The 20,845-nt window shown below is 45.9% G+C and overlaps 1 protein-coding gene and 1 pseudogene across 1 annotated transcript; both read left to right on the top strand.

The window, feature by feature from the left end:
- The first annotated feature begins 2,765 nt into the window (after positions 1-2,765).
- Positions 2,766-8,308, top strand: LOC107538791 (mitotic spindle assembly checkpoint protein MAD2A pseudogene; annotated as a pseudogene).
- Positions 8,309-18,743: 10,435 nt separating this feature from the next.
- On the top strand, positions 18,744-20,373 carry AVPR2 (arginine vasopressin receptor 2). Its single transcript, XM_016215137.2, has 3 exons — positions 18,744-18,768; positions 19,106-19,990; positions 20,168-20,373. The coding sequence occupies exons 1-3, from the start codon at positions 18,744-18,746 to the stop codon at positions 20,371-20,373; spliced, it is 1,116 nt and encodes a 371-aa protein (XP_016070623.1).
- Positions 20,374-20,845: the final 472 nt, after the last annotated feature.

The following is a 20,845-nucleotide window of genomic DNA, read 5'->3' on the forward strand; positions in this document are numbered from 1 at the left end:
CAATGATACATTGAAGCCCTGGACCCCTGTGTCACTATATTTGAAGATGGAGCCTCTAACAAAGTAATTAAGGTTAAATGAAGTCATAAGGGTGGGGCCTTGATTCGATAGGATTTGTGTCCTTGTAAGAAAACAGCAGAGAGTGAGCCCCCCCCCCATAAGGATCTGCAAGAAGACAACCATCTACAAGCCAAGAAGAGTGCCTTCACCAGAAACTAGCCCTGCTCAATCTGGGACTTCTAGCTTCCAGAACTGTGAGAAGTAAATGTCTGTTGTTTAAGTCTTCAGTCTATGGTATTTTTAAATTGGTTTTAGAGAGGAAGGGGTGAGGAGAGAAACATTCATTGGCTGCCTCCCATATGCACCTAGACTGGAAACTGAACCCACAACCTGGGCATATGCCTTGACTGGAAATCGAACCAGCAACCTTTTGGCGCACAGGATGATAACCAACTGAGCCACAGTGGCCAGGGCAGTCTATGGTATTTTGTTACGGCAGCCCAAGCTAAGACACCATCTATGTGTAAATCATTGGCTAGAGGTGCTCCCACAGCAAGGAGCTGTGTCTTGGTAGGCATCTTGTTTCGTCTGTCCAGTCTCACCACACTTAAATCGCCTATTCTCTTGTTTTTCTTACAAACCCCCAGGATTTGAACAGAGTTGCCCATTTTATTTCTCTGCTGTCCCTCTCAGGCTGCAGAAAGTGCTGCCAGAGCAAACCACATCAGTATGGAGACAGGCATCACTAGGGATTCATAGGTTCCAAACAAGCTGGCTTGTGAGTGCCGCAGTCCTGCTGCATGACCCTAGCCAGCTTTCCTCTCTCCACTCAGTTGTTCTTTCAGATTTTCTCCACATACTGTTGATTTGGAAACAAAAGGGACAGATTAAACCCATGAATTTACTTTCTCTCCTTCCTGAAACCTCACTAAAATGACATTAAATGACTTTCTAAAAGCAAAAATTCCCAAGGACAAAAATAACAGGAGATGAGATAACAGCAACGAGATTGTGCTAGCTGAGCAGTAACCACTGTAGCAAATCCAAGGAAGCTGGGGGCAGTGGGGACAACTGAGCACCAGCTGAATTCACATGGCAGAGCTCACACGTGGCTTAAAAATCAGCAGAGGAAATGGGAGTAAATGTCAAGCTGCAGTTGAAAATCTGTTTAAGAGGCAGTTATACCTCTAGATACCATCCTCCATCCCAGCAGATGAGCAAGTTCATTCTTTAGAGATGATGAAACAAAGAGTGTCTTGATTGGGGAACACCAAGAACAGCTTTAGGGGGCACTACACTGAAAACAGGAAGACTAAACAAATATTTACTTCCTGTATGTGGAGTACTCTGGGCCCTCTTTCCTTACGCAGTTCCTTGAGTGCTGACTGCCAGCCCCAGAAATCAGACTGAAGCTCTTACTCTGGGCGATTTGACCATTCCAAGAGGAAGGAATTAGAGAGTAACATTGGGATTCCCCACTAAAACAGCCCAGGTACATCACCCTAAAATGAAGCCCATAGTTGACAAGCCTCTAATAAGTTTTTTAGTATCCCATTCTTAAGTATGAGACAACAACCAAAGATCACTAGACATCCGAGGAAGCCTTTAACACGAAAACATAAAAGGTAGAGATCAAACTGAAGAAGAAAACAATCTGCCGCAAACAATGTTATGAGGGATAAGAAATATTTTCTTTAAAACTCTTTAACTTCCTCAGGGAGATAATAGAATATAAATATCCATGAAAAAAAGAACAGGGTGCTATCAAAAGGACATTTAGAGAGCAAACAAGAACTTTCTGTGGTAGCATAAATTAAAAGGCAGTAAATGAATATTTTGTTTCTGCCTAGGATACAAGAAGTTGCAAGACAGCCTCACTTCCACCCTAGCTACAAGAAGCTAGGTAACCTCCAAAGTAATAGGTTTTTTTTTTCTTTTAAGCCTATTAGGATGCTGAAGTTACCAAAAAAGGGGGGGGGGGGAAGTGAGCCAAAATCTGAAAAACACCAAGCCCTTCCTAGGAAAAAGACCTTGTTGCTTTTATTTTTTATTTTTTTATTTTTTGGTTAATCTTCACCCAAAGATATTATTTCCATTGATTTTTAGAGAGAGTGGTAGGGGGAGAGAGAGAGAGAGAGAGATAGGGAGGGAGGGAGGAAGAGAAACACCGATGTGAGATGGATTGGTTGCCTCCTGCATGCACCCCAACAAGCATGGGCGCTGGGATCAAACCTGCAACCCAAGTACACAACCTTGACTGGGAATCGAACCCATGACCTTCCATCCATGGGCCGATGTTCTAACCACTGAGCCACACTGGCCAGGGCCCATTGCTGCTTTTATCCTGGGCAGCAGCAGCAACAAGAGGAGGCTGTTGTAGACTTGTGTAAGAGGAAAACAGAGGACCTTTTAACAAAATTTTAAAGGTCAAATGTGGAATGGCATGACAGTTTGAATGCCTAGGGACCTCAGACACAAAGAGAGTTTGCATTTACCACAACTCCTTTCCATAGGCCTTCACCAAGAAACTTTGGGGGCAGGGCAGGTGGACTGAGCAATTCTCTCTGAGGTACAGATGTACTAGGAGCGCTGAAGTCTGAATGCAGGGCAGGAGAAGTGAGACAAACCACACTCCAGACTTCCCAGTGGCAGTTCGTGGCTAGAGAAGGGCAGAAGAGCTGAGAGACATCAACCCCAGGATGAAGGGACACAGAGGACACATAGGCTCCCTAAGTCTTACTTTGAATACAAAGCAGAAGCTTGCGATGGCAGGAGTTGAGGCAGAAGACCTGAAAGAGACACTCCTGAGGCACATGTTCATCGGTCTACTGAAGTCTAAGGGTGAGGTGAACTAAGACAAATCCCCCAGGTACTTGGGTCACAAGTCCTACTAGAAAGAATGTTCTAATCCTACTTTGAAATACTCTGAAGTCTATGGGGAACTGAATCTAGCTAAATCAATAAGAAATCTCAGATGTAGCTTAACTACAGGCCAAATCAACTCCCCCCCCCCCCCACACACACACTAACAGCTTAACAGAAGAGGTGTGTCCTTTGGGGCGGCACAAATGGTATTAGACTCCTTATTGTTCTATTGCATATAATGTCTGGCATTCAATTAAAAAGTTAAAATACATGTGAAAAATCAAGGAACTATGATCCGTCATAAAAAGAAGAAATAAGCTCCCTGGCCGGTGTGGCCCAGTTGGTTGAGCACCGTCCCATGCACCAAGAAGTTGCTGGTTTGATTCCTGGTCAGGGCACATGCCCAGGCTGTGAGTTCAGTCCCTGGCAGGGGGCGTGCAAGAGGCAGCTAATTGATGTTTCTCTCTCCCTCTCCTTTCCTCTCTCTCTCTAAAAGCAACTAAAAAATATTTTTAAAAATTTAATAATAAAACAAAAGAGAAGAAATAATCAATAAAACCAGACTCATAGATGGCCCAGAGCCAGATGATAGAATTACCAGACAGAGACTTTAAAATAATAATATTTATCATAATTCCAACATCCCTTAGGTACTCATAGTCAAACTGCTGAAAAACAATTTTTTTAAATAAAACCTGAAAGCAGTCAGAACAAAGACATGCTATATACAAGGAACAATGAGTGACAACAGAATCCTAATCTAAAAACAGTAGAGGCCAGAAGATAATGAAACAACATCTCAAATGATGAAAGAAAATAAAAATTTCAATCTGGAATTCTAGATTCAGTGAAAATATCCTACAAAAATTAAGATAGAATAGCCCTGGCCGGGTGGCTGAGTTGTTTGGGAGTAGTCCCATGCAGCAAAAGGTTGCCTTTTTGACTCCTGGTCAGGAGGCAACCGATTGATGTTTCCCTCTCACATCGTTGTTTCACTCTCTCGGTCCCTCTCTCTCTCTCTCTAAAAATCAATTCTTAAAAATCTTTAAAAACAAAAGGTTGTGAGTTTTCTTCTTGGTCAGGGCACATGCCTAGGTTTCAGGTTTAATCCCTGGTGAGGGCTCAGACAGGATATGACCCATCAAAGTTTTGCTCTCTCACATTGATGTTTCTCTCTCTCGTTCTCTCCCCCCTTCCTCTCTATAATCTATAGACATATCCTTGGGTGAGGATAAAACAAATTAAGACAAAATAAAGTTGTATCCCCAGATGAGAATAAAGAATTCATCTCCAATGAAAAAAGCTAAATTAATTATTTAGATATAAATTATACCAGACTGAAGAAAGGAGTGTAAAACACCACTAAGTAAATATATATGACTATGTACTGTTTAAAGTAAATGCAAGAATAATGAAATGTGGAGTTACTTTTTGCATATTGTATATAAAAATAATTTGTATATCATATGTAAAAATATTGCATGACAGCCAGAACACAAAGGGTGGGATTGTTGCAACTGCAATACTGTTGTAACATTCTTATACTGTTCATGAAATGGTAGAGTATTTCTTTGAAGGTAGAATGTGCTAAATTAAAGAAACAAATTGTAATTTCTAGAGCAACAATTTAAAAATAACACAAAAAAATTATATATAAGAAGTCAATAAAGAAGATGAAATACTACAAAATCCAATTTGTCCCCCTTAGAAAGGGCAGAAAAGGAGAAAAGTAAGAACAAAAATGGATGAAACAAATAGAAGCCACATCCTGGGTTGGGAGACTTAAACCCAGAGATACCAATAATTACAGTGAATATAAGTGGACTAAAACTCTGCCCTAGTTATTTTTGTTGCATAACAAATTGCTCTAAAGTTTAGCATTTTAAAATAACTGCAATCATTTTCTTATTGGTCATGTTTCTGTGAGCTAAGTATATGGGAAAGGCATTCCTCAAACAGCTAAACAGGATTACCATATGACCCATCAAGTCCCCTCCTAGGTAGATCCTCAAAAGAATTGAAAACAGGGATTCAAGCAGATACTTGGACAGCAATGTTCATCGCAGCATTAGTCACAATAGCCAAAAGGTGGAAACAACCCAAATGCCCATCAATAGATAAATAGATAAAAATAGTATAGCCATACAATACAGTATTACTCATTCATAAAAGGGAACGAAGTCTGAATATATGTTACAAAATGGAGGAACCTTGAAAACATTGTGAAAGAAGGCGGACACAAAAGCAAAATAGTGTATGATTCTATTTATATGAAATGTCCAGAATAGGCAAATTCATAGAGACAGAAAGGAAGCTAGAGGTTACCAGAGGCTGAGGAGAGGGGAGAATGGAAAATTATTGCTTAATAGGTACAGAGCTTCTTTTTATGGTGATAAAAAAAATTATTTTGAAAAAAGGAAACAGATAAGGGTAATGGTTGCACAACACTGGGACTATAGTTGACACTGAATTATATACTTGGAATTATATATATATATATATATAATTTCAAGTATATATATATAGAGAGAGAGAGAGACATACAGAATGGGGCAAAAGTGTGTTTACAGTTGTTAGGATAAAAATAATACAATAGTTAATAAATAATATGAGAATAAACTGTTTCACATACTCAAATCTGTAAATCTACTTTTGTTCAACATTGTATATAAGAATCTGGGGAGGGCTCGTCTGGGCAGTTGCGGCTGAGGGTCTTTCGTGTGGTTGCTGTCAGACAGTGGCCGAAGCTGAAACAGGGGCTGGGCGCCTCTCCCTCTTCATGTCGCCTCCGAGCCCTTCCATGTGTTCTCTCCGTGAGGGCTAGTTTGGGCTTCTTTCCAGCATGGCAGCCTCAGGGAAACTGGTTAGGGGACAGCTAAAGGCTGGAAGAGTGAGTATCCCTGCTAACAAGGCAGAAGCTGTGTTGCTCTCCCTGTTGCTAGCCTCAGAAATTAAGTGGCATCGCTTTTGCCACATTATGTTGATTTAAAGCAAGTCACAAGCCTTCCCAGATTATAAGGAGAGGGTTCAATTCCACCGCTTGATGGGAAAAATGGCAAGGTTCCAGAAGAGCATGTGGGATGGGGGATATTGTTGGGGCTACCTTTGAAAAACACAATCTGCCACACACACCAGTTAAAAGGCAGAGACTGTCAGGCTAGATAAAATAGCTATATGTTATTTACAAGAAGCACACTTTAACCATAAAGACAGACAAGTTGAAAGTAAAATGATGGTAAGAGATATACTACACAAACACTGAGCATAATAAGAAAGCTTGTATGGTTATATTAATATTAGATAGAGTAGAATTCAAGACAAAGAATATTACCAGAGATAACGAGGGACATTTCACAATGGAAAAAGGTGAAATAACCAAGAAGACATAATCATTTTAAGTGTGTAAGTAGCTCATAGCAAAGCTCTCGTATACATGAAACAAAAATTGACAGCACCAAAGAGTTCGAGAAATATACAAATCTTCAAACGTAGTTGGAGACTTTAAATATGTTTTCTTAAATTGATTTCTCAGAGAGAGGAAGGGAGGGGGAGAGAAAGATAGAAACACCAATTACGAGAGTCATTGATCGGCTGCCTCCTGCACACCCGCTGTTGGGGGTCGAGCCCGCAGCCCGGGCATGTGCCCTGACTGGGAATCGAACCGCGATCTCCTGGATCATAGGCCGATGCTCAACCACTGAGCCATGCCTGCTGGGCCATAGTTGGAGACTTTAAGATACTTTTCTCAGTAATTGATAAAACAAATAGTGAAAAATCAGTAAGATACAGAAGACGATCAACACTCAACACTATCAACCAAAGTGACTTCATTGATATTTTTAGAATACTACACCCAGCAGGAGAATACACACTCTTCTCAAGTGCAGATACAACACTCACCAGCACAGATAACATTCGGGGCAGTAGAAAAGCCTCAGTAAGTTACAAAGGAGAGGAACCATACAAAGTAGGATTTCTGACCACAGTGATGTTGAATTAGAAACCAATAAAATAATGGTATCTAAGAAATTTCCAAATAAGTGGAATTGAAAAAATATACTTCTAAATAACCCATGGACAAAAGAAGAAATTACAAGTTAAATAAGAAAATATACTTATTTTACTTATTTTGAAAAATATTATGTCTTAAAAATAAAACTGTAATGTTATTTCACTTAAAAGGTACAGCATGTGAAATGTTATGTAATGGTAAAAAAAAAAGTACTACAATGTAAATTTTCACAATTTTCCAGTAAATGACATTTCTGGATCAAAAATTACCATTACAAACCCTTTAACTGAATGTTTATTTGCTGTTTCCAGTATTACAATTTGCTGTAATTCATAAACTTCAATCTAAGTAAGCTTTAGACACTGACCTCATACAGGTTGTTAGGTCCTTCTGTTAAGCACTTACTTATCCAGCAAAGAGATCACTCAGCCACCACTCTTGCGTGGACAATGTTCAGTGCTACCTGAGCAATTTAAAGAGCATATGAGCCCGGCCGGGCGTGGCTCAGCGGTTGAACATCGACCTAGGATCCAGGAGATCGGGGTTCGATTCCCGGTCAGGGCACATGCCCAGGTTGCGGGCTAGGCAGCCGATCAATGACTCTCTCATCATTGACGTTTCTATCTCTCCCTCTCCCTCTCCTTTCTTCTCTGAAATCAATAAAGATATGTATCAAAAAAATAAAATAAAATAAAGAGCATATGAGTAGGCTGCGAGCCCTGTGGTCACCAGGCGTGGTGGGTGCGCCCGAGACTGTGGGCCTGGCCAAGGCACTGCAGCTCTCCAGGGAGTGGAAGCGCCGAAATCATGGCCAAGTTCTCATTTGGCATCAACGGCATTTTATATCAGCGTGGCATCTGAAATCTTTACTTGAGTGCAGGAATATGGACTCACCGTACTTGTAGCTACTGATTCTGAGCTCATGAAATACCTAAATAATGTGGTGGAACAACTAAAGGACTGGTTAGAAAGTGTTCAGTGCAGAAACTGGTGGTAGTCAGCTTGAGTATTGAAAGTGGTGAGGTCCTTGACATTGATACTGAGCGTGAGGAGGCTGCCAGGGATGACAGACAATACACCCAGAGAAAAGTCTCAGAAAGCTATTCAAGGTGAAATCCACTTGATGATCAGACAGATCACAGCTACAGTGGCAATTCTGCCACTGTTGGAAGTTTCTTGTACATTTGACCGGCAAATCTATACAGACAAAGATTTGGTTGTACCTGAAAGTGGGAAGAGTCGGGATCAGGGTTCATTACCAATTCTGAACAAGTCTGTCTGCGTTCCTTCCCTAGTGCAATCCACAAAGTAAACAGTATGGCGGCCTACACAACCCTGCCAATGGCTGAAGATGAGACAAGAATAATAATGGAATTCCTAAATGTGTTTCCTGAAATCAAGCCAACTACAGTTCATGTTTTATCTCATTGACTAATTTTTCGATGGGGGAAACTTAACATTATACTTTACTGAACATAATCGTTCCATTTTTTGGTACCTGTTTGACTTTCCATAGGGTTGACATCATTTTTTACAACTGTTCAAAGGGAACCAGCAGATTACATCAGCACTGTAATGTCAATTCCTTTGAAGGTGGTAACTGGAGATGGAAAATTTTTGTTGCAAAGCTAAATGCCTTCCTAAATCAGACCTTTTGGTCAAGAAGCTTGACTCAGAATATAGGTAAATATGAAACAGCAAAAGAAGCCTGAGTATTCAGAATCTTTGTTTAGGTCCTAAAGTAACTGATAATCCAAAGTCATAAGATATTCCTATAAGACCCTTTTGCCATTTATTTCATCTGTATAGTTTCCATATTGAAAAAATCTCCAATTATTTGATTTTAATGTATATAATTTATATTTTCAAAGCTATCACTATTTCTACTGTTTAAATTCTGAAGATATAGAACTCTTAAAAATGCCTTTTTGTGTTTTGTAAAATCAAGCTTTAAGTGACAATGATAAAGTTAAATGGGTATGTTTTAAAAAAATAAAGTGCATGTGAGTTGTTTTGATGAATGGAGACAACGCTGTAGTTTTGCACTAAATTTTCAATTACTGAATTGTACGTTTCTTCACCTTGATACCTTATGATCATTAGAAAGCTACTTACATAATGCTATAGCCATATATTATGCTAAATGCCCATTTGTAACTACAAGAAAGTCATGTTATAGACCCACTACTGACTATGATATTATACAAAGTCATGGCCACAAGTTTCTGCATAAGAGATTTACTTCTCTCTCTTTCTTTTAAATCAAGAAAATGTATTTAATTTAATAAAACCAAAAACATAAATTATCAAAAGTTAGGAATTCAACTAAAGAAGTGATTACAGGAAAATATATAACATAAAATGCTTATATTAGAAAGGAGGAAATGTCCTAAATCAGTTATTTAAGCTCCTACTTTAATAAACTAGAAAAAGAAGAGTAAATTAAATCCAAAATAAATAGAAGGGAGAAAAATAAAGATAAAGAGCAGAAATCAATGAAATAGAAAAACAGTACAGTAAATATATGAAGCCAAAAGCTGACCTTTGAAAAGATTAATGAAATTGACAAACCAGTCTGATCAGAAAAAATGGAGAGTAGAAATTACCAATATAAAAAATGAAAGAGCCCGGCCGGGCGTGGCTCAGGGGTTGAGGGTCGACCTGGGATCCAGGCCATCGGGGTTCGATTCCCGGTCAGGGCACATGCCCGGGTTGCGGGCTCGATCAATGACTCTCTCGTCATTGATGTTTCTATCTCTCTCTCTCCCTCTCCTTTCCTCTCTCTGAAATCAATAAAGATTTTTTTTTTTTAAATGAAGGAGGGGCTATCACTACAGATCTTACAAACATTAAAACGATAATTATGGCCTGGCCGGTGTGGTCAGCTGTTGAGCATCGACCTAGGATCCCGGAGATGGAGGTTCGATTCCCGGTCAGGGCACATGCCCAGGTTGCGGGCTCCATCCCCGGCCCTCATTGGGGCAAGTGCAGGAGAAAACCAATTGATGTGTCTCTCTCACATCGCGTCTCTCTCTCTTTCTCCCCCGCCCTCTACCACTCTCTCTGAGAAGCAATGGAAAAATATCCTCAGGTGAGGATATATAAAAAAAAATTTTTTTTAAAGATGAGTTTGTAACTAAAAACATTCCCACAAAGAAAACTCCAGGTTTATATGGCTTCAGTGGTGAATTCTGCTAAATGTAATGGAAGAAATAACACCAATTCTATACAAACTCTTCCAGAAAATAGAAGAGGAGGGAACACCTCCCAATTCGTTTTACAAAGTAAACAATACCCTCATACCAAAACCAAAGACATCACATGAACAGGAAACTACAGACCAGTATCCCTCATGCATACACATGATGTAAAAATACTAACCAAAATGTTAGCAAATCAAACCAGAAATGTATAAAAAGATCATGGCCAGGTAGTGTTCCTCCCAGGAATGCCAGTTTGCTTTGAAGATCAGTCAGTGTGATTAACCGTATTAATAGAGCAACAACAAGGAAAACCATGTGATCATTTCAATGGATGTGGGGAAAAGATTGGAGAAAATTCAATACCCACTCGTGATAAAAGCTCTCAGTAAACTAGGAATAGAAGGAAGCTTCCTCGGCCCGATAAAGGGAGTCTATAAGAAACCCAGTTAACATCATGTTTATTGATGACAGACCAACTGCTTTTCCTTTATGATCAGGAACAAGGCAAAGATGTCTGCGCTCATCACTTTTACTCATCATTGTACTAGAGGTTCTAGCTAGTGCCATAAGGTGGGAAAAAGGAATAAAAAGCATACCGTTAAGCCCGGCCAGGCGTGGCTCAGCGGTTGAGCATCGACCTAGGATCTAGGCGATCGAGGTTCGATTCCCGGTCAGGGCACATGCCCGGGTTGCGGGCTCCATCCCCAGTCGGGGGCTTGCAGGAGGCAGCCGATCAATGACTCTCATCATTGATGTTTCTATCTCTCTCTCCCTCTCTCTGAAATCAATAAAGATATATTTTTAAAAAATAAAATAAATAAAAAGCATACTGTTTAAAAAGGAAAAGTGTCTTTATTCAGAGATGACATAATTGTCTATGTAAAAAAAAAAAATCCTAAGAAATCTACAAAAACCAGTCTAATATGTAAGTTTAGCAAGGTTGCAGGACTAACAGTCAATATGCAAAAATCAATAGTATTTCTATATATTACCAACAGACAATGAGAAATTGGCATTTAAAAGTACCATTTAGTAGTTTCAAAATATAAAATGCTGCCTGGCCAGCGTGGCTCAATGCAGTGTGGCTCAATGGTTGAGCATTGACCTATAATCCAGGAGATTGCAGTTTGATTCCCAGTCAGGGCACATGCCCGGGTTGCGGGCTCGATCCCCACTGGGGCGTGCAGGAGGCAGCCGATCAATGACTCTCTCATCATTGATGTTTCTATCTCTCTCTCTCTCTCCCTTCCTCTCTGTGAAATCAATAAAGACATATTTTTTAAATATATGAAATACTTAGGGATAACTAAATAATGTGTGCAAACCTGTATACCAAGAACTATAAAATATTGCTGAAAAATGAAAGAAACTTAAATAAATGAAGAGAAATAGCCTATACATGGGTTGAAAGATATTATGGTTAAGATGTCAATTCTCCCCACATTTATCTAAAGGCCTAATTAAAATCCAAGTCTTTTTTTGTAGAAACTGACAAGCTGATTTAAAAATCTACATGGAGCCCGGTCGGGCGTGGCTCAGCGGCTGAGCGTTGACCTGGGATCCAGGCGATCAGGGTTCGATTCCCGGTCAGGGCACATGCCTGGGTTGAGGGCTTGATCAATGACTCTCTCATCATTGATGTTTCTGTCTCTCTTTCTCCCTCTCCTTCCCTCTCTCTGAAATCAATAAAGATATATTTAAAAAAAAAAATCTACATGGAAATGCAAATTACCTAGGCAAGCCAAAATGATTTTGAGAAAGAACAAAGTTGAAGTTTATACTACCTGGGTTCAAGACTTACTATAAATCTAAGGTGATCAAGATAATGTAGCATTAGTATAAGGATAAGATATAGAACAGTGGAACAGAATTGAGAGTCCAGAAATAGACATGCGCGCACACACACACACACAATCAATTTGTGGCACAGGTGTCAAGATAATTAATTCAATGAGGAAAGGATAGTCTTTTGAACAAATGGTGCTGGAACAACTGGTTAATCACATGAAAAGAAGAAATCTAGCACAAAATTTAACTCAAAATGAACCCCAGACCTAAATATAAAATCTAGAAATATAAACCTGCTAGAAGAAATCATAGGAGAATATCTGTGACATTGGATTAGGCAAAGACTTTTTAGATAGGACCCAAAAACCACAAACCATGAAAAAAAAAAAAATTAGACTTCATCAAAATTTAAAATGCTTGCTTTTTTTAAAAAAAAAAAAAATACATCTTTATTGATTTCAGAGAGAGGAAAGGAGAGGGAGAGAGAGACATAGAAACATCAATGATGAGAGAGTCATTGATCGGCTGCAGCCCACAACCCGGGCATGTGCCGTGACCGGGAATCGAACCCCGATCGCCTGGATCCTAGGTCGACACTCAACCGCTGATCCACGCCCGGCCGGGCTAAAATGCTTGCTTTTTAAAAGAAACTGTTAGTAAAATTAAAAGACAAGCCACAGACTGGGAGAAAATATTTGCAAAACATATCTGTTAAAGGATTTGTAACCAAAATATGTTAAAAAGTGAAAAACCCTTACAACTCAATAGTTGAGAAAATTTTAAAAACTAACAAAAGATTTTACTACATACTTTACCAACAAATATATACAAATGGCAAATAAGTGTATGAAAAGATTCTTACCATCATCAGTCATAAGGAAAATACAAAATAAAACCCCAGTAAAATATCACTAAAATGGTTAAGATTAAAGAGGCTAAAAACAAAATAACAGACTGATCATAGTAAGTGCTGGCAAAGATGCAGAGCAAATGGAACTGTCATGTTATACGATGAATGTGGAAAACAATTCTTTTTTTATTTTATTTTAGAGAGAGGAAGTGAGAGAGAGAGAGAAAGAGAGAGAGAGAGATTGATTGGTTGACTCCTGTACATGCCCTGACCTGGGGACCCACAACTTGAGTATGTGCCCTGACTAGGCATGGAACCTGCCACCTTTTGGTGCATGGGATGACACTCCAACCAACTAAGCCACAACAGCCAGGGCCAATTTGTGGGTTTCTTATCAACTGAAACATACATCTATCATATGACCCAGCAGTCCAATTTCTAAGGATTTATCTAAGGAAATTAAAATATGTGCATACAAAGGTTTGTACTCAAGTGTTCAGAGTAGCCTTCATTTGCCCCAACCTGGAAACAACCCACATGTCCGTCCATCAACTGGTACTGGGATAAATGATCTGTGGTTCATCCATACAATGGAACACTACTTAGCAATAAGAGGAAAAAACTCCTGACACAACAGAGAGGAACTCAAAGGCATTCTGCTGAGTGAAAGAAGCCAGACATGAAATACTACATTCTCTATGATTCTACTTACATGAAATTCTAGAGAAGACAAATCTATAGTGATAGAAAGATCGTGGTTGCCAGGCTCCAGGTGGGGGAAGGAGATTGCAAAGGGCCATGAGAGAACTTTCTGGAGTGATGCAAACGTTCTATATCATGATTATGGTGATGGTCACACGACTGTATCCATGTGTCAAATCTCATCAAACAATTTGTGAATTTTCTTTTATGCTAATCATACCTCAATAAAGCTGATTTTTTTAATCCTCACCCGAGAATACCTTTCCCATTGCTTTTCAGAGAGAGTGGAAGGGAGGGAGGGGGCAAGAAACAGAGAGAAACGTCGATGTGCGAGAGACACATCGATGGGTTCCCTCCCGGACGTGCCCCGACCGGGGCTGGGGATCCAGCCTGCAACCGAGGTACGTGCCCTGGGCCAGAACCCAAACCGGGACCCTTCAGCCAACGCTCTAACCACTGAACAAAACCGGCTGGGGCAATAAAGCTGATTTTTAAAAGTCATTCAGGACAAGGAAAGAAATCATTGCCTGGGCCCCAGCAATCAGAATAGTGGAAGCATTGAGCACCCATGAAGCAGCTCTGCGTGCAGCCAGAGGGAAGGCAGGCCGGTGGAGGGAGAAGGATGTGTGGGGGCGGTGACAGTGAACGAGCTGGGGGCCCATTATTGAGCCAGACAGGTAATTACCCCAGAGAGCCCCTGGAAGGAGCTGAAACTGGTTGGCTCTGGGAAGGCGAAATGAGGAGGAGCAGCTGCTGCTTTTTGTTACAAGCCTCAGCCTCAAACAATCTGCCACTTTAAACCACATGCCTGTATAACTCTGACCAAAAAAGAGACACCTCCTACAGGGCTGCCTTCCCCTCAGATGGGGACCTCATGGCCATCTGGGGGCACAACTGTCAACTGCTCACCTGCCTTCTACACCCCAGTTCCTCATCCCAGAAGAGGGGTGACCCCAGAGCCTCCTGCGGGCCCTGCCATTCCCAGCCTGCAGGGCTCCTAATTATCAAGTACCACTCTCCTCCCTCCCACAACTTTGCAAACAGGCTTTGTCTAACTTTCGAAATTACTATTCACTTTACCTTGGACCTTAGGGTGACTGGACACCCTGTCTTCCCGTTGTCATTGGCCCGTGCATGTCCCAGTGAACACTTGCACACACACATGCAGGCTTTCCCCCTTCAGTCCCATCTTTCACCCCACCGAGCCTCTCCTAGGCATTTGAATGACATCGGGCTCTCCTCACTGTGCTCCTTACCTATCATTTCAGTTGGTGTGAGCACATTCATTCCTCCCACTGCCATGCAGGATCTGCCATCTGCAATGCATACCCAGTCAGGAGGGATGCCCAGTTGGGGCACCTCTCTCCTTCCCTGGGCATAGCCTCTCAGCAGCTTTGCTGTGTCTTTCCTTCCCTTGGGGCACCTGTCTTTCCTCCCAGTCCTGCGAACCCAAGCACTCCTGGTTTTCCATCACTCCTCCATGTCTTTGGCTGGCTCCTCTTACTCTTTCATCCCAAATGCCTTTCAAGGGTCTATCCAGGGCCCAAGAAATGCCTTTCCTTTCCACCCTCACTGCCTGGTGGCGTTAATCAAGTCCCACCATTTCTCTCCTGGGTGCTTCTCCTGGCCTCTCTGTCCCCAGTCCTCTCAGCACAGGACCCTGTGCTTCTCCTGGCAGGGCCCAAGTCCTCTCACCTCCGCACCCACAGTGCGGGGCCAGCAGAACTTGCTGTTTGTTGAGCAAAAGGTTCTGATTACAGAGAGCGAGTGATAGAGCAAGGACAGGCAGATCTGGGGTCCTGCCAGCTCTGATTTCTTGCCCCTGCGGCTGGCACCTGGGATAGTCAATGCTCCCTGCTTCCTGGGGCCTCCTGTCCTCTTCTGCTTAGACATTGGGCTAGTGGAGGCACAGGCCTTGACCACCCACAGAACTCTTTCTGCAAATGCAATCTTAGAGGGAGATGGTGGAAAGCAGGGCAGAGGGGGCTGCATTGGGGATACTGAGGGGATGGGGAGGGTGTCTGCTCAGTCCTGCCCCAGGCATGAGGCCTGCTAAGGCTTACTAGTCAGCCCCATGGCCAGGCCCTTCTCCAGCCTCCCAGAACAAATTTCCTAGTGCTCCCCAGGTGAGCATGGGCCGGTTAAGCCACCCCTTCAAACACTTCTCAGGGATCCTGCCTTCTCTCTCCTCTCCAGGGCCCCTACTCATCTGCCTGTCTCCAGGTATGTGCCCTGCTCTCAGTTCATGCTGCCCAGGGGGCAGGGGTTTCTGGGCAGCCCAGTGCCATCTCTGCTGACTCATGTGGCCTTGACAGTGAATAATCCAGTTAGCCTTTCTTCCCACAAATTGCTGCCAAGCTCCATCTTTCTTATCTTCTGTGGGGCAGCTGGGGCAGGGGCCTGCCTGGGGCCTCTCACCTCTGACCGGCTCCTTGCTGTAGGCTGTGGGACTTAGCTGGGACTCACCTCTCACCTGGCACAGCGCCCATGCAGCACCAGCACGTGCACCATGGGCTCCTGAGCCTTCTGGGCTCTCAGTTGAAGAACCAGACTCTCTCTGGCACACCCTCCAATCTTGCTAGCTCTCATTTCCTGAGAGGTCCCCAGTACTTGTACTGGCTGACGAGGGGGAGTTCTATGAGCACCTTCCCTTTGTGTTCTGGCCTTAGTGTGGACACAAACCCCTCCCCTTGCTTCTTGGAGCCCAGAAAAAAACACAGGAGGGGGGCCTTCCCCAAGACTTTTCCCTGGGCTCAACAACAGGAAACAAGGAGTGCACAGAGCAGAAATGGTCACAAGCCTGGCCTCATGGCTCAGGTGCCCCGCCCTGTGTCAGCTCTCCACTGGGATCTAGCTCTGTGCGGCCTCTGTTGAATCCAAGCGGAGAAACTCATAAGGAAATGATTGCCCGGGAAGGCTGTCGCCCTTCCTGACCAGTCCCAGGAGCTTCTCTCCCCAGCCTCTAGCACTGCCCTACGTGTAGTGAAAGCAGCCGCTTCCGAAGGTGCATCACCTGCTGGCTCCAGGCCATTGCCCGTCCCATCACCGAGGGTTGATCTTCAGCCATTAGATTCCCAGTGTACAGGGGGGAAGCTGAGGAGCAGAGAGTTGGGCATAGCCTGTGCAAGGTCATCCAGCTGGGGATGGCAAAGCAGGGACATATGTTCTTCTGCAGGCACCTGAGTTCGGAGGGTGGACCAGGGAGGTCCCACCTTGCCTGCAAGGCTGGGAGAGTCTTGGGAACCAAAGCCACAGCAGCCATTGCAGCCTGGCACATGTGTAATGTCAGGGGTAGGGTGTTTGTGTGGTACATGTGTGTGCACAGGGTGCTTGCTGCATGTGTGACACGTGTAGGTATAGTGTGTACTGTACACTGTGTGTGCAGTGTGTAGGGTGGGGATATGGTATGTGTATAAGACACCTGCCTCCAAATCCCCTGCTGCCTGGTCAGAGGCTGGGGGGTGCTGGGGTGCAGCCAGTCTCTCTGGCTAGGAAGAGGAGGCCTTGGCTTTGGTTGTACTTGGGCTTGATCAGTGAGGGGCTGTTTTGGTCTCTTGGCTTGCAGGTCAACAGAGAAGATGAACAAACAGGAGAAAAGAGTCGAACTCAGGACAGAGCCTGGCCTTTGGCAGTGTGCAGGCCACTGCCTTGGGCTAGGCTGGGCCAGCCTAGGCTGAGGGAGGCCAAGGCTTGTGGCAAGGCAGGGGAAGGGTGGAAAGAGGGTGCCTGGGATGGGGGAAAACGATGGGCTAGAGGTTGGAGGGAGCCCTGGAGCCTAAGGGGAGAAGAGCAGGGAAGGCCCAGCCCTGAAGCCCCTGGCAGGGAAGCTCCTCTCTCAGGCCTTCCACACAGGGTGCAGGAGCCTCAGTGTGTGTCTGTGTCTATGATGTCAAGTGTGTATGCCTTTGTGGGCGTATGGCTGTTTCATATAAGTGAGGGCTTATGAGAGGAGCTGGTGAGGGAGGGGAGAGGTGGAGAGGGAGAGCTGGAATATGCAGGAGCTCAGAAGCCCTCTCCTAGGACAGGTAGTTTCAGGTGGGAGAGGAGGAGGGAGGGTTGTCTGGGCTCCCACTGGGCCTTGGGGAGGAAACTGGATCTCACAGGGTAGGTTAAGACCTTGATCCCACCCCACCTCCTCCCTTCCTGTCCTTCATCTCAGGCTGGCCCTAATTGAGGAGGGGAGGGGCCATGTTTGTGGGGATTCTTTGAGCTCTCACCTTTTCCTCACTCTGGCCCAAAGCAAGACGGAAGGAGCCTGGCTTGGGAAAGAGGAATCAAACTTTGCCACAAAAAAGCTGTATGATCCTGAGCCAGTCTCACCCATCTTTGGTCTCAGTTTCCCCACTTATAAAATGGAGACGCTGAACTAAATGATCTCCCAGATCCTTGCCAGACCCAACATTCTAGTAAAGTCGGCCCTGTGGGGATGGGGGCGGCAGGGGCAGAGGGGAGAGGCAGCCAGCCTGGCGGTCACAGCCAGGTCAAGCTGGGGACCAGCCTCCGGGCCCTCAGGAATGGAATCCTGGGGACAGACCTGGGAGGGGCTGGGGGCAGGAAGGGAAGCAGTCCTTCCCAGTGCCACAGGCAGGAGGCCAGGGGAGGCGCATAGGGGAGGGGGAAGGAAGTCCCCTCCTGGGCAGGTCACTCCCAGAGGCTGGGTTGGGGCGGGGCGGGCGATGGAGAGCAGATCTGAGCTCCTGAGACACCTTCAAGCCTGCTGCTGCCCAGCTTCCCAGGAACCCGGGAGCCTGGCCAGGTAAGGGGGTGCAAGGGGCCCCGGGGGCACGCTGGCCTTTCCCACCCAGTTCCCAGCTCTCCCATGACCCCTCTCTTGGCCTCTGTTAGGGCAGGGGGTTCTATATGTTTGCCTTGGGTCTGTGGACTGCCTAGGTGGGTCCTAGGCTTGGTTTGTCCATCTGTTTAATTGTCCCTCTATCTTCCCCTGCCAGTCCTGGGAGGAGCATAGCAGGGCCCCGAGGTCCATGCCTGACTCAGTAGGCCCAGACCTCACCAACCTTGATCCAGCTAAGGATGTACCGCCATGCCTAACTGCTGGCACACACACATGTACACACACAGTTGCATGCACAAGCTGGAACCCCCCACTCCCACCCTACCACACACACACACACACACACACACACACACACACACTCTCTCTCTCTCTCTCTCTCTCTCTCTCTCTCTCTCTCTCTCTCCCACCCTGGCACCTAAGGGCCTTTGTCCAGGGACTCTGGGCAGCAGGGCTGGCCCTTTGGGATGGGAAGTTGAGCACACCACCCTATCTCCTCCAGGTGCTCAGGACACACGTCCCAGCCCCACCATGCTCATGGCTTCCACCATCTCTGGTAAGGTTCTAGCCACTGGGCCCCTCCCCTTCCCCCACTGGGATGAGCCAAGAGGGCCAAGCGGGGTTGGCTGGAGTGGGGTTGGATGAAGCCGAGAAGCCCCTCTTTCAGAGGCCTCTTTCACCCTTCTCTCCACACTGCCCATGCGGGCTGGGGCTGCCCTTTCCTCCCTTCCATGTGAGGTGGGGGCATGATATGTGCTCTGCTGGTGGGAGGGAAGCAGAAGACCCAGGCCACTGGCTCTGCCTGTCCAGTTGGAACCTCCTTGGGTTCTCTGGTGCCCCTGCAGAGCACACTCTCTAACTTGGTGTCGTTGCTCACCCCCCCCCTTGCCCAGCTGTGCCTCGACCCCTCTCTCAACCTCTCCCACCCGGCAACAGCAGTAAGGAGAAGCCTGTGAACACCCGGGACCAGCTGCTAGCCCAGGCGGAGCTGGCTCTGCTCTCCATAGTCTTTGTGGCTGTGGCCCTGAGTAATAGTTTGGTTCTGGGGGCCCTAGTGCGGCGGGGCCGGCGGGGCCGCTGGGCACCTATGCACATCTTCATTGGCCACTTGTGCCTGGCTGACCTGGTTGTGGCTCTGTTCCAAGTGCTGCCCCAGCTCGCCTGGGAGGCCACTGACCGCTTCCAAGGGCCTGATGCCCTGTGCCGGGCTGTCAAGTACTTGCAAATGGTGGGCATGTATGCCTCCTCCTACATGATCCTGGCCATGACGTTGGACCGCCACCGTGCCATTTGCCGCCCCATGCTGGCATACCGCCATGGAGGTGGAGCTCACTGGAACCGGCCGGTGCTGGTGGCTTGGGCCTTCTCGCTCCTTTTCAGCCTGCCCCAGCTCTTCATCTTTGCCCAGCGTGATGTGGGAGATGGCAGCGGGGTCTTTGACTGCTGGGCCCTCTTTGCCGAACCCTGGGGCCTCCGTGCCTACGTCACCTGGATTGCTTTAATGGTGTTTGTAGCACCTGCCCTGGGCATCGCTGCCTGTCAGGTGCTCATCTTCCGGGAGATTCATGCCAGCCTTGTGCCAGGCCCAGCAGAGAGAGCTAGGGGGCACCAAGGAGGGCGCCGAACAGGCAGTTCCGATGAGGGAGCCCCTGTGTCTGCAGCCATGGCCAAGACTGTGAGGATGACACTGGTGATTGTAATCGTGTACGTGCTGTGCTGGGCGCCCTTCTTCCTTGTGCATCTGTGGGCAGCGTGGGACCCAGAGGCACCCCTGGAAGGTGGGTGTGGCAGTGGCTAGGGCTATGGGCAGAGCTTGGGCTTGGCTGCATATACACCTCTACCTGCCTTCCCCCCATACACATCCAGCTATGGGCTCAGGAGCCCCTAGTAGGCACATGGGGTCACACCCCTGCCTGGGTACCCTCAGCCCAAACCCTTCTCCTCCACCTATACAGGGCCCCCCTTCGTGCTGCTAATGCTGCTGGGCAGCCTCAACAGCTGTACCAACCCCTGGATCTATGCCTCCTTCAGCAGCAGTGTCTCCTCAGAGCTGCGCAGCCTGCTCTGCTGTGCTTGGAGGCCCGCCCCACCCAGCCTGGGGCCCCAAGAGGAGTCCTGTGCCACTGCCAGCTCCTTCCTGGCCAAGGACACTTCCTCCTGAGAAGCCAGGGGGCGCCTTCCTTCCAGAGGCTCCACAAAGCTCAGCTGCCTGCAGGGAAGATGAAGGTCTCAGGGAGCCCGGGAGGAAGAAAAGGGGATGAGGCCAGGGGCCTTCCTTTCTTCACTTCTCTAGTTCCCCTCTGCCCTTCTCACTCCCTCCCTAATAAAAGTGTCAGCTCATTTTCCACCCAGTGAGTCTCCTCAGATCAGGCTAACAGTAGGTGTGAAGGTGGCATGGAAAGACGTCCTCAGACTCCCCCACACCCACAGGCACATGTATGACTCTGGAAGCCATGATGCAGGTGACGGAGTCTTCAAATATACAAGGGCCCAAACCACACAGCCCCGTGCCAAGCCCCCTGATCCCCAAGCAGAAGCTGTTTCTGCTACCCAGCCTACTGCCTTTGCTGAGCACCCTGGCATCTGGCCTCAACCAGTGAGGGTGCCAGGAGGTTATCCCTGTACCTACCTGC

The sequence above is a fragment of the Miniopterus natalensis genome, chromosome X (assembly GCF_054644295.1).
Source record: "Miniopterus natalensis isolate mMinNat1 chromosome X, mMinNat1.hap1, whole genome shotgun sequence".
Lineage (NCBI taxonomy): Eukaryota > Metazoa > Chordata > Mammalia > Chiroptera > Miniopteridae > Miniopterus > Miniopterus natalensis.

Bases quoted from the DNA above. Each gene is read 5' to 3' on its own strand.
- AVPR2 (XM_016215137.2), top strand. From the start codon at position 18,744: ATGCTCATGGCTTCCACCATCTCTG. The intron at 18,769-19,105 runs GTAAGGTTCTAG...CCCCTTGCCCAG, and splicing joins CATGGCTTCCACCATCTCTG to CTGTGCCTCGACCCCTCTCT. The intron at 19,991-20,167 runs GTGGGTGTGGCA...CCACCTATACAG, and splicing joins CCCAGAGGCACCCCTGGAAG to GGCCCCCCTTCGTGCTGCTA.